We start from the raw sequence: 14,041 nt of genomic DNA on the forward strand, positions 1-14,041 counted from the left end.
TAATGAAAATGGATTTTTCCAAGGTTTTCTTGTCTGCCCTGTAGCTTAATGCTGATTCTGTTTTCGGAAACTGAGGACAGAGTAGCTCAAGTGGTGGCTTTCAGGCCAGATACAACCCGCAGGATTATTCCACTTGCTCCTCTGCATTTATCATGACAGAATCAAAGAAGAGCTGAAAGACAGCTTGGGTAGCCCTACAACATACCATCTCTTCTTGAACCCACGCACATGTATATGCTTAGAAATCTGAGCTGCTCCAACTCTTCACTGATGAGGTCAGTGACTTGTGATCCAGCTCTGACAAGGTTGGACTTCTCTAAATCTTAGTACATTATTTATAGCGCAGGTAAGGCACCTAACTGGGCTGTAATAAGAGCTGGTTCTTCCCTGAATTCTCAAGCTACATATATATTAGTGGTATATATGCACCACTGTGCCCAGGAATAGTTTGGGACAGTGCTAGTTAGACCAGGCTAAAAAAACCCCAGGAATTCTGCAAAAAAGCAGCACAGGCAGCCAACATATGCCTGTGCGCTGGCACTACTTTTATTTACTAATATCAATATAGCTTCTCTGCAGTAAGACACGCCAAAATGTATTGAAAAGGGAGAAACGTTGAATAAAGCATACATATTATTACCCTGGCTCAGACAGTGGACAACAGTTGTTGCTATGAAGGTAAGGGTTTACAGAATTGTCTGTTCATGGTCAAACAATGCTGGGAAAACATTCTTCATGCAGCATTGAGTTTTCTGTATTCAGGTCAGATGGACATCTCAGGGAGCAGCTGCATAAACGTGATTGTACCAGAGGTGTAGAAGAGCCTCTGGTTTTTGCGTATCTGGTAAAGTTGTGCAAAACTCAGCAGTTTTCAGGCTCACTGCGGCTCCTTTGAAGATTTCCCCTGTTTTACGCTTTATATGAACTTCGAATTTGGAGTCTGAGTATACCCAGCGATTCTGACCCCTTCATGAGGACTATCCTGTACTTTGGGTTGGACACATGTTTACAGATCTTGATGAACCGGGACTCAGTGGAAAAGCTTCAGAGAGAAATATGGGCTTGAAGATTTAAAACAGAGGAAATGGGAAACACTGCTTTGATCTGACCTGTGTCAGTCTGTGAACCCTGGTCTTAATTATTAACGTTGAGCAAGTAACATCATGAGCAAGTGGAGCACATAACTCTACACTTACCAGCTGTAGGGTAATTAATTCCTAAAGAAAACTCCCTTTTACCCCAAGGTAGTAGAGGCTGGATTCTGCTGTAGGTATCAGATATTATAGCTCTTCAAAAAGTCTTTCATTATCTTAGAATTTATTCTAATAATAGACAACTGTGTGATTCCTCTGAATTTTTCTGGTCATAAAAAATCTCTTTGACTTTCTGACACCATATGGCATAAGCATATACACATATATATAAAATACCAACTTTTCATCTTCTGGTTTCTTTGCTGCCTTGATTATGGTTTACAAGGCAGAATTTCTGAACCTCTTCTTATTTTATTAAATCTGTATGAAACTGTATGAAATTTCCCATGATCAAAAATCAGCTCATATTGGATAATGGTTGAAAAACATGCTATATTTATGCTAAAAACATTCACAGAACCTTGTCAGAGATTCCAGTGAAAGGCTATGGCTTGTCCTTGCCAAACATAATATTTTGGCTCCATCCCAATCTAGAGATTTATACACCACAGAGACAGAGAATTTATTGTGAGAAAGACCACAGTTCTGGAATACAGATAGAAATAAAGATGAAAATTTGACTATTGAAAAAGCATGTTATAAAATTTGTGATGACTGCATGGAGTCACTGCTTCAGATTTATGTCTCCTCTGCAAGAACTATTTGTAGAGCACCAACAGCTTTTGGGCATTTTGGTCATAAATAACATGAATTTCATGTGTATAATCAGGACCAGCCGCTTATTAAGACAGTCCAATTTTAGACTGGCTACTGTAGATGTCATCAGAGTATTTGACAATGACTATGGTATGAAGGTCAAATTCTTCTCTGGCATACAGTTGCAGACCTCTTTATCTATAGGTATAGATACATGATAATGATAATTGTGTTCATGTCACTGTAAAAAATAAGGACAACCTGCTCTTTTGGAAATCTGAGCTTAAGTGGGGGCCTATGGTCAGGGATGTGGAGGCCAAGGTACTTTGAATATTTGAATTCTTAGTGTTAGGCATGTGCTTTGTTAGGCAGATGCTTTCAACATCTTTTTATGAAATGATTCCTGACTGATGTATAATGACAAGCAGCTATTTATGCTTGTGACCAGTGGGAGGCTGTGCTATGCCTCAGACAGCAGTGAGCATGTTGTTGCTGGGTTACAAGGACTTTCTCTGTGTGTTGGGGTACCAAGAATTTCTTCCTCTTCTTTCATCCCCAACTGATCAGGTGCAAATCTCCTGTGACCAAGGTTGGTTCAGTCTGAGGTTCATCCCTCAGAGAAAGACAAAGAAACCAAGTGATCGGTCAGAGTCTGTGTTGAAAATTTGACTCAGAAAATAGTTAATGCTCCTGGAAAACATGGCGAATTGCATTCTCACATCTTCTCTGGCATCTGAGACAGACTTAAGTGCCTTCTGTGATATTTAATCTCAAGAAGACAAATAGTGGTAGGAGGGGTTCAGATGACCTAGCTGTGAAGGCTGCCAGATTTAGGGGATGGGAATAGTGAATTTTTTTGCCTACACTACATTTAGCTATTTACAATATAAGTGTCTAGTTTGTACTGGTTGGCGAAGCTCCCATTTAGCTGGAGATGTAGACCAGACTGTTTGATCAATGGAGTTTAGGGAGTAATTCAAGTCACACTGAAGTAGATGTCTATGTTAGGCCTGCTTAATTATAATGGAGATTTCACAGGCTGTACAGACGAGATCCCTAGAGACTACAGCAGAAGATATACACCTGGCTGGAGCCAAGGCACCTACATGTAGATGAGAAGAGTTAGAAGTCTGGGTCAGAAGCTGGATCTGACCTCAACTTCTCTACAGTAGATGGAAAAGGAATATGGTCTCAGCTCAGCCTCTGGGTCTGGCAGTACTCATCATTCCCCAAGCACAATCAGAGCCTGCCTGATTTAAGCCCAGGGAAGCATCTGTGTAGGATCAAGACCTGTGCTCTTCTAGGTGCCCATCTTCAGTCCAACACTTATTGCCTACAGCAGGCATGAAGGAAAGTACTGAATGATCCAGGAGCTGCCTACAGAAGCTTTGTACTCCAACCTACTGAAGTGCAGCAGAGAAAGAAGGATGGAAGCTGTACCAGTTGACAGCTTTTGTAGCTGAAGCCTTCAGCATTTTATCCTGACTGCTATTTCTTCTTTAAACACAGGAATCCTTGGAGATTAGCTACCTTGTATCATGTTTACTTTGTGTGCATGTAATGGGGAATTACCTATTTTTCCACAAGTCTAGGTAGCCCATTAAAATCCCTCTATGAGTATCCCATATAAATAAGTATGTCTCCCTCGGTGTGCAGGTGTGGTTAGATATTTTGGAGTGCGTGTGTATAAGGGGAAGTACACATAGATGTAAATGTATGTGTATGTCTGTGCACATCACTGCCTGAGAAGAGAAGTGGGGTTGTCTAGTTGTGTTCGTGTACCCATAGGATGCACACGGGTGTGTGTAAGAATAAACAGGAATGTGTGCATTTGTGGACCAGGCATTATCCTTGCCTCTTCCCACCCCCCAACAGATAGATGGAAGAAGTGGGATGGTGGGTATTTTGGATTCTATTCAAAGTCTGAGGGACTAAACATTAGGTTTCACACCACCTGGCTGCTAGGTGCCTCATGCTCTATCAGAATCTTAACAACTAAAAGATGTTGGGATGTTTGGGCACAAAAGTTTTCTGTCCAGCCAATGGATGAAGAGTGGCTCAGCTGGCTGTGCTCAAGAATATGCAACATCATTCTAAGGCTTTATAGGCCTAACGAACCTGCTTGGTGTTATGGTCTGTAAACATCTCTCTGGAACAGTTCTTTACATGTTGATTTTTTCAGGTATCAGTTAATGGCTAGAAAAAAAATAAATCTGTAGCCTCAGCTAGTCGTGTATTCCCCTCTGTGGTCTGAGCAAAGATGGGAGCACATCTAGGATGTTTCATCACACCTATCTTTGATAAATATCTTAGATGACCCCACTATTTCAAAGTGGCCCTCTGGAAGTTCCCATCTCACTCTTGACTGTATCTAGCACATAGCCTAAAGCAAAAACGTGAAATTGCACAGCAACTCCTGGGCTAATAAATCTTTCTGATCCCAAACCATCTATGCACTTTTATCCATAACTTGGATAAAATTCTGATGAAGTTTGGACTTGGCGTGCATATACTATGGGTCCTTGTCTTCATAACAGCTTCTTTGGCTGTCTGCACCAGTAAATTAAATATTGCTAGGGCATGGGCACAGGAACTGAGTCTAAATATATTAGCAGTCTCTGGCTTTTTAGTCTGAGCCAGCTTGCATTCTCCCAGACCTTTCCAGGGTTTTGTTCAGGAATTAGTGCAGTAAGACTGTTCCAGTAGGTAGTGTACTTTGAGGCCAGTCTGCTTTGGAGGCCAAAGAGTTAATAGTATGGCTATGGTAAGATGATGTCAAATGGTCTCAGTAGCATAGAGGAGGCTCTGGAACTATTTAGTTAATTGGTAAGGATGCAGCCTGTTCCTCCTCTTATTGCTATTTTGATTCATCTATTTTGTCATTTTGGCTCTGAACTTGAGTTTCTTCATTTCTGGACCATCCACTTCATTGGCTGGCTTGTGATTTGGCTCACATCTAGAGTAAGACAGCTTTTGGGCCAGATGGGGAGATTTGGACAGCAGATGTGGAAAATGACTTACTCAAACTCAGACTGTGGTCCTAGAAGCAGGGTGAATGCAACTAGCCTGAACTACATTGCTGGGCAAACACGCACTTTTAATAGACACAGATAACAGAGGGTTTATAGACATTACAGTCTTCTAGGTAAGGGAACAAATACCATTATAACATCATATGTAGTCTTTATCAAAATTATGGATGTTGGTTAATTGTTCCTCATTCAAAATCATACCTGAAATGTGTTAAATGTCTCTGGATGTCGAGGTCTAATATTGGAGTCGGTCTAGAGGATCCGAGGGGTGATCTGTCTTGACTTAGAAGGTCTTGGAATTCTTTACATATTTGTCTAAAAGGAAAGCAGAAATCCTTAAATAACACAGGTGTAATCCTTTCCATAAAGCTGATCCCCAAAACACTGTCACCTTATCCTGAGTGATCTCATTCATAACAGAAAAGTTTGGCAGAGGCATTGTTAAAGAAATTAAAGGCAAATGAATCCCCCTCTTGCTTCCCTGCCCCAAAATCTCAGAGCCAGCAATATACAGAATCTCTCGAACAGGAATAGTTCCTCTCTGGAACCATATTAACATTGACATTTTAAAATGTGATTTCTCTCCTTAATTGGGCCCAGTTTGGCAGCGTTAATTCTGGCTTAGCTCACCTATGTTAGAAGCAAGGTTTATAGTTAAAGAAAATTATGAACTAGCATTAGAACATGCCTGTATTTGTATAAATACACCACTGCTTGTACATTCGCTTGTGTGCACTGGTTTATCTGCAAGTAGAAGTCCTGGCCATTTTGGCCTTGCCTTCTTGACCCCCAACTCTTAAGACAAATGGAGCACTAGGAGTTGTGAAAGAAAATACTACCTTTGCTCTCTTATTTTCCATTTGTGTCCATCCTCTGCTTCTTTGTAGAGTCTGGGGCAGAAGAATTGATGGATCCTCAACTGAGACCTCTCCCACAGGTCTGCCCAGAGTAAGAATTCATTCCAGCAGCAGTATTTAAATTTCTTATTGAAACATTCATTAAATTGTTTTACATTTCTGCCATGTATCAGGCAGCCTAAGGTAGATGTCTGCAGCAGTCCAGAGGACTTGCATCCTAAAAGTGCCTCTTTCTCTCTGGTGACTGTAGGAGGAGCTCAGTGACTCACCCAGCTGTCAGTGCCTACACAACAGACAGGGAAGCGAGGCAAATCCCATCAGCTCCACTTTTTCTCAATGATGGTTTCCTGAGCAATGCACGCTTTCAGTAGGTAGGACCTGGGACCCCAGTTTGGCACCTTGCAATGGGATCTCAGGCTCTGTCTTGCCTGGTCTCCCACCAGCATAGTAGCCCAACACCTTTGGAAAGGATGGTTGGTCTTGCTGTCTTCCTTCTCTCTCTCAGGCCTTCCCTCAGGCTTCTCAGGATGCCTCAGCAACTGGGCATTAAAAATATCCCCTGGGATACCTCTATATAGGACCTAACACAGCGAGAGCCCTGAAAATAAAGCCTTTTCATTCTTGTGATATTGTTGTATTGGGCCAGTTTGCAAATTAGTCTAGGAATATTCTACAATGTACTTTTAAAAAAAGAAACCAAATGAGCTTCATGTAGTGCATGTCCTCAGAAGAGTACTATCTGGACCATGGATGAATAGAGATACCACTTACTTTCAATTGGTTTATGATACAGTTAATTAAAAAAAGAGAGGTGTCTGGATCTCTCACTTAGAGCTTCTCCAAATAAGCATATCATTCCCCATTGACTGTATTGGAAATATAGGCACTTAACATGGGGGCAGGAGGGCATGATGACCACCAGACAATCAGGATACTCAGTTGGGTTGCCTGATAGTAGCCTGACACTCAGTTGGATTGACCTAATACTGGTCACGGTGACTACATGTAACTTAGTAAACTGCCACCTAGTAAAATATATGGTGCCAGGGGTCATTCTTATACCTTCATGCAAATTGTCACCATCTGATAAGGTCCCTATAGTTATGCTCCTCTAGTCTCCTATACAGGGTGGCTTCCTGAGAATGGACCCTGGTGTGGGCAATCTCCCAAAACATGCTCAGAAGATATTTGGGAGAGTTCAAGAAGCCATTCTAACATTTTAATAATATGGACATTGCAATCTGATGACTCAGTGTGTGCATGGTTTACTTTGTTAGCATAGATGCAATCACTGGGCCTGAGGCCAGTTTCTAGTACCAAAGAGCATCTCAGTGGTCCATGATTTCTGTTAGAAAACTCTTTGCACATCTGGTCCTAGATAAAGTTCGAGTTCTTCATTATCACCTTGCAACTCTTGTCCTTTGGGACGAGGAATAATGGAAAATAAGTGGGTAAACTCAGCTTCTTGGTCTTTAGAAGGTCCTCCATGGCCATAGCAAGGAAACTATACTAACCTGTTTTTACCCTTCATTATATCACTGTTCTGCAAACTGTGGACATAGACTTTGGATACCACAGCTCTCTCTTGAGTAAGAGGAGAGAAGATGCAGAAAACTATGTCCTGCTGTGCTGCTGGACTTCATCCAAGCCTGATTTCTGTAAACTCTTGTCATCTGTATGGACCTAGACACGGACTGCTTGAAAAGACAGCATTGTCTTAGCCTTTCAGGCAAAAAGATGTATTCAGCAGAAATGTATGTAAATGCAGCATACAGTTTTAATGAATCAGGTCCTTAGAGGAAAAACAGTTCCTTTCAACAACTGAAAACAGTCAGTCATTTTGGCTTCTAAACAATCTACTATCCCCAGTCGGCCCTGTCAGCACCGCTCTTCTCTCCTTCCTCCAACCTCTACTTTCTACCTGTTGAAAAAGTTCATCTTAAAAGTTTTTATATTTTGACAAAGGAAAGTGTCAGAACCAAGTGTGCAATTAAGTTCCCTTCTATCTTCACATGTCAAAAGTCTTTACTGAATGTTGGCAGATTGAAAGAAAAGAAAAAACTTTTTTATTATACATGAAAACCTGTAAAAGGCAGTAACCTACTTTTTTCAAGGGGATTTCTAGGCAAAGTGGTGTCTCAGAGCCTCCACTACCAATAAAACATCACCTGGGGTAGTGACAGGGAGAGGGGCTGACAGTTATTTGCTGAGTTGGACTGTGACTTTGAAAAAGCAAAGAAAAATAGTTATGCTGTCTTAGGGGCCATAGATTAACCACTCCTGCAAGGGAGGTACCTAATGATTTGTGATAGATGGTCAGATGTTCCAGTATATGATCAGGAAAAGATAAATTTTGTACTGGATCAGAACAAGAGCCCATCCAGTCCATGATCCTACCCACAGCAGTGGCCAAAGCAAATGCCTTGTGATGAGTACGACTGCGACAAATGTGTGTGCCCATGAGTATAATATATTCCAAGTGTGGCAGAGTTACCAGGCACCCAAAGACCAGATATCAGAGAGGTGCTCAGCAGGTCCTGTGCATCCAGTCTCAGAGCTACTTTTCAGAAAACTAGCAAATTGAGCACATAATGTTATGGCTCAGATGTTGATTATCCTGTACTGGCTTTAAGCAATCCCACAAAAAGGTTATTATTCACACTATTCTGTTTTGGTCTGTGTAAATGTGTGTGTATCTGTCCCTCTGTCTCATGTGGAAAGCCTTGTGCTGCGATACGCTGTGATGTTTCCCATAGGACAGCATGCCTCTCCATCAAGTGGAATTATTGATGTGGCCTTCAGCAGTTCTGCATCTGTCCTAGCTGCAACCTGATGATGTTCTGTCCCCTGTTGTAAAGCCATTCAGGGTCTCCTACACCTTTGCAAGGTGAACTAACCTGTGCTTAAAGACCGTCTAAAGCCAGGTGCAAGGGTTTGGTTTTTTGTGTTTTGTTTTGTTTTTACTTTTTTAAATTTCTGTGTGGTTTGCATGGACATGTCCTGAAGCCTTTTTAGCGTCTAGGGTTAACAGGCCTGTATCGGCACCCTTTGGTCAGAGCTATGACAATTCAGTCTTTTTTTTGAAGCATCTTGCTCTTGAGTGCCCAGACAATCATCTGCTCAGTCAAAGGAGGTGAGTGCAAAACAAGAGAATCATAGGAGACTGGCTTCTCCAGTTGTTTACCCCTTTCTTATCCATTCAGCTCTTAACCAAAGCTTGTTTCACTCCCATCCTGCCCTTGCTGTCACTTGTGTTCAGTGCTGTATACTGGCTACACAGCCCAATCATCTCTTCTTCCCATGATAATTGTTAGGTAAAGCTCTGATTCTTCATTGCCTAGACCATCAGGTTGTTAAACAGGCCATGGCATCATCTTGTTCCATCAACTAGTACTGTCCTAGGCAGGTCCTGAATTAGCAAATTTGAGAGACCATTTCAAAGAGGTAGTTTTGGAAGATCAGGTAGCTTAACACAATGAATATGGTTTGTTCCATGATAGAAAATAGTCCTGATTTTGTTCACTGTATTACTATCAACATAGCCTCAGACCAGGTAGGGCTGAGCAGGGCAATGAAGAGCGTTTTACCTTAAGCTTGGTGGCCTCCATGTGTTAGAGAGCTATTGGCATCTGAAGTAGCAGTCTTTAGCCTTCACTAAAGGCCATGGGCCACAGTTCTGTGCATGGCAGCTGAACTATTTCCATCCAGGGTGAGTGGATTGCTTGATTACAAGGTATAGATGCCCTCGATAACACTGGGAGTTCCTACTGGACACTGGAGACTTCGTCATTGTAGACATTAAGGGCTCCCTTTAGTTACCCACATATAGATATGTGGTACCCAAGACATCCATAATAACTGGCAGATACAACACAGTAACAAAAAGAGATCTGTGTTCTTCTGGAGCAGCAGCTGGTAACCACGTTGGCTAAGCCAATTCCTCTCAAATGACAGCAGATGCCTACATTTGGGCAACTGAATCAAGCCACTGAAGTTGGATGTCTGAATCCAGAATGGAATTTCACCTATATACTAGGAATTGTGCAAATAATTTTGTTCTTTCCCCTTATTTTTCCTCAAGACCCCACATGTGGAAGATCTCACCAGTTCTGCCAAAGGCACACTTCTATGGACTTCTGGCTCTGTTGCAGAGCTGACAGTGGCAACACACAGAGGCAATGGAACTCCAGTTCTTTCCATAGGCAAAACTTGCCAATGAGTGATTTTACCACCCTGGAATTTCAGTGTTGTTTTTAGTGGCAGCATAACAATCCACCACTTTTTCTGGTGTCCTAACTCGCAAGCGTGTGAGGCAGGGCAGTTGTGAAATTACTGAAATTACAAACCTAGAGCTTATATATGCCTAGTGAATAATTGAAACTCCTGACAAATGACTAGAGTACCTACTATCAGACACATGGAAGCATGGCTGGGAAATACCATGCTAATATTACGATGTCATGGACCTGTGTCTCCTGTAGTACCTGGACAGGACTCGTCTGTGAATCACTGTTCTCCTTCCAGGCAGGAGAGGGCAGTAGTAGCACACACATTGACCCATCTGTCCCTGTTACAAGCACTCTGACTGCACTAGGATATGGCCTATCTTTGTATTATCGACAGACCCCCCTTATCAATTTGCTGGTGTTTGTAACTGATGGAAGGGGGAGAAAAGTAATTTTGTTCCTTACAAGCGCAGCATTAACAGCCTACAAGCCCAAAGTTCATGGGGGTTAGGAGTAATGCATGTCCATGACTCCCCATCTCAGTAGTAAATGAGGATGAGAAAGTAGGTATGGAGTGATGAGAAAGGGTAGGAAGACTCTTATGTGTCCTTCAGTGGGACAGCCTATGGAGGCAGGACATAACAGTTACCCACTGATTATTACAACCCATGGTGATATGATCTCTCACTAGAGCAAGAAAAGAAGGGGGAAGATTTGTATCATTATAATTGAGTTATAACGTGTTATAGATGGGGCAAATCCTCCAGCTGGGGCAGCCTGCAGTCTTAACTCTTGTTTAGATTGTGCTGCCCAGCACCGCAATCAGGTCTTACATAGTTAGGGGGGCAGATTGTTAATGGGCTATACAGCAATAGGGAGACACAACTTGCAGAGAGGAGCTGCTTCTTGCCAGCTGGTTTATTCTCACATCTCTGAAACCCCTTGGACCCTTAAAACAAATGTGGATATAGGTAAGAAGAAGATCATATTCCACTTACATTATTCCTTTTAATCTACAAGGGACTTTAGGAGCATGATGCGTGAGGTGTCTCATCACCTTCACAACCAGCAAATGCCCCTGAGCCACACATGCTCTGTTTATCACCCCAGGGAAGGATCACAGGCTATATTCATGGGATTCACAAGCCTGAGATGTTTCAATGCATGTCATCTCTGGGTCACCTTCAGGGCAACGAGCTCTGGATAGAAGAGGGACACCAAGGCCAGGAATCCTGTTCCCCACAAAGAGACAAAGCAGAAGGACATTGGGATACAAAGGACAATCCTGTTGCTGGTCAGCCTTCTCCCCTACTACAGGGGAATTCCTCTCTTTTGGATATATCCCAGCCTGGATGATTTCCAAACACTTCCAGTACTGGCATAGTGGTTTGAGAGCTCGGCTTTCTGGCCTCAGCTCTCCTGCAGCCTCACTGTGTAACACTGTAGTAAGCGCAGGAAGAGTATGAATATGTTCAAGGCTACCCCATGCAGGCATACCACACACCTAGCATAGGTCTACGTTGTTCCATGTAGACTATTTATTCCTGTTTCCCATGGCTCATGAAGGCTAATTCCTCCCTCATCAAAGCTAATTAACCTAGATGAAATGTTATCATGATATGATGTTACTGCTCCAGGGAGGCGAGTGGCTTGTTTAGAGCAAAGTCAGGTGTCTCTGTGTGTCTTTAATAGCTTTAGCAAAGCTCCCCCGCTGGTGTACATTGTTCCAGTGTCTTTGACTTCAGGGGAACTGCTGCAATTTCCATCCAGAGAGGATCTGTCCCTCTGCAAACCAGCTCTCCCTCAGCAGACTAACGATAATTATCTCACAGTAACTAGTACTTCAGTAGAAGCTTAGATCTCCTGCTCACATGCAAACAGGAGACAAAGCCAGTCTCTATCCTATAGATCTTACCATGTAATAATATCGCCTCCTCTCATCTAAACCAAAGCATCTGAGATGTATGTGCCCCCTTAACTGCAGGCAATGAGAGCACAGCCACTAAAACCTCACTGCAGTAAATAAGGTTCCTCTTACAGCATCTCTAAAGAGGATTGCTCTCACTTGCTGTCAGTGAGTACTGTTGTGATAGCAGTCACCGCAATCCCAGCTCCATACTCCCACTCCTCCCTCCCCCAGCCCCCAGATCCAAAACGGAGAAGTGACAGACAGATTTCTTTTTTAGTTTCCCCTCCCTTCTTACTTTGTCGCTAGGATCATCTTTTTCCTCGCTGTCTGCTCTTTCTGTTCCATGTGCTGTCTGGCAATGTGCTCTCCTACCGCCTTGGCAGGGAACTCTGTTTCACAGGTGTAGCCGAAATCTCTGGCCAAATGTAACGCTTCCCCTGTGGGCAAACAAAATGGGTCAGTTAGGTTTTAGGGTTATTATTATTCATTATTATGCTTACAGAATTTCTTCTACTCTTAAAAAAATAATAATACAATAACAAATTACTTCTGTAGACATTCATTCCTGACCTCGGTTACAGATTTCAGCCCATTTGGCCTGCTCATGCTTAGTCATCAGATAGTGCCAGCCAGAAGATAGGGAGGTTATTCCTCTCATGAGAAAATATTGGTCAAGACACTTGGGTTTAGCACCCTCCCTTGCCACCAGGGAGTACTGGGCAGCTGCTTATGTTTTATAAGCCGGGTTCATCATTGATATATAAGGCATGGAAATTAGTGGAAGGTAGGAAAATATCACTCTGAAGAGCTGAGATTCAGCCTTTGGTGCTTCACTTCTCTATCTCTAAAGGAAGAATAGCCTTCTACCCCAGGAGAGACCTGTGTGGATAACATATATTTCAGCATATTTGCTTAGGGGTTAAGCCAGCAGGCATAATACAAGTGCCCCAAACTAAAGATAAGCAGACGCCAAAGTAGAGCACAAGAAACAATCCTGTTTCCAAAAAGACTGCAGTCAAAATTGACCAGACAAAACAAAAAGGGATGACAATGAAGATCACAGTTACTGTTTTATAGGTGGGTAAATCAAGGCAAAGGGAGTACGTGGCTTGACTAGGCTTTGTGAGAAGTCTGTGACAGAGGCAGGCACTGAGCACATCTCTACCTCACTACAGAGACTGGACACCATAACCCAACTCCACGGTGGGTGCCAAATACCTCTGGAAGAACCTGTCCTGCTCCACTAGCTTAGAGAACTCGAATTTATTTTAGGGTTTACTGAACACTCTGGTCTGCGTGCTGTGACTCTGACAACCTTGGTGTGGGATTTATCTGATCAAACACAGCTGCCTGGAGTGTGAACATCTGTGCCCAAGTTAGTCTTTCCCTGGTGGGAAATAGGCACTTCCAGATGACACGTGCTCTCATCTCATCGTAGAAGGTAGAAATAGGTCAGCTACCAGAAGTGTATGTTGAAGCACATCTGCATGAGTGACTGAGACATGTGCTCCAGAATAGTTTTTGGGTTAGGGTGTTGTGGGTTTTTTATTTTTCTTTTTTTTCAGAATTGTGTATTTGATTGCCATCATGAGAGGCAGCATTGGACCCTGGCCTTTTGGAGACCAGGCTGATGCTCCAGGTGAACAGTTAGGAGGGATGCAGGACCTGTAGCACTTCCCTTTGAGAACATGTGCAGTGGAATTCCTCTGATTAAATGTCAATATTGACATCTGACCTAGTACTTTCAAGTCAATGGAGACAAGCTAGCACTTGAAGCATGTATCAACCTGTACTAAAGTCGAAGGCAAAAGTGGATCAGAGGAATTATAGAAAAGTCTGGGTTAGAAGGCAATTCAGGAGATCACCTTCTGTTGAAAGCATGGCCTTAGATTAGCTTATTCATGGACTTTTCAAGCCTAGTCTTGAATATTTCCAACCGTGGAGATTCCACAGCTTTTCTGAGCAAACTAATCAAATGTTTAATTATTAACTTAATTTAATTGTTAATCACCCAGAAGTGCTGATTTCTCCCTATTGACTACAGTGCGACATGAGAGAACAGATACAACTATGATAAAGATGATGAGATGAATCCCATCCCCAGCAAGACTGAGTCTCTGTGCTCTACACAGTCCTGGCCAAGGCAAGGAAGATGAAAACTTCCATG

At 42.6% G+C, this 14,041-nt stretch overlaps 1 protein-coding gene across 2 annotated transcripts in view; it reads right to left on the reverse strand.

Annotated features, from left to right (window-relative positions):
* The window catches only part of TFAP2D (transcription factor AP-2 delta), a 54,331-nt gene that overhangs the window by 14,559 nt on the left and 25,731 nt on the right, over positions 1-14,041 (reverse strand). For both annotated transcript variants that reach the window (XM_030037947.2, XM_030037948.2), the window contains exons 6-7: positions 12,170-12,311; positions 5,084-5,197 (exon numbers count right to left, since the gene is read on the reverse strand). In XM_030037947.2, coding sequence (XP_029893807.1) covers positions 5,084-5,197; positions 12,170-12,311 — 256 coding nt within the window. The remainder of the gene's footprint in view (positions 1-5,083; positions 5,198-12,169; positions 12,312-14,041) is intronic.

This window comes from Aquila chrysaetos, chromosome 15, assembly GCF_900496995.4.
Source record: "Aquila chrysaetos chrysaetos chromosome 15, bAquChr1.4, whole genome shotgun sequence".
Taxonomy (NCBI): domain Eukaryota; kingdom Metazoa; phylum Chordata; class Aves; order Accipitriformes; family Accipitridae; genus Aquila; species Aquila chrysaetos.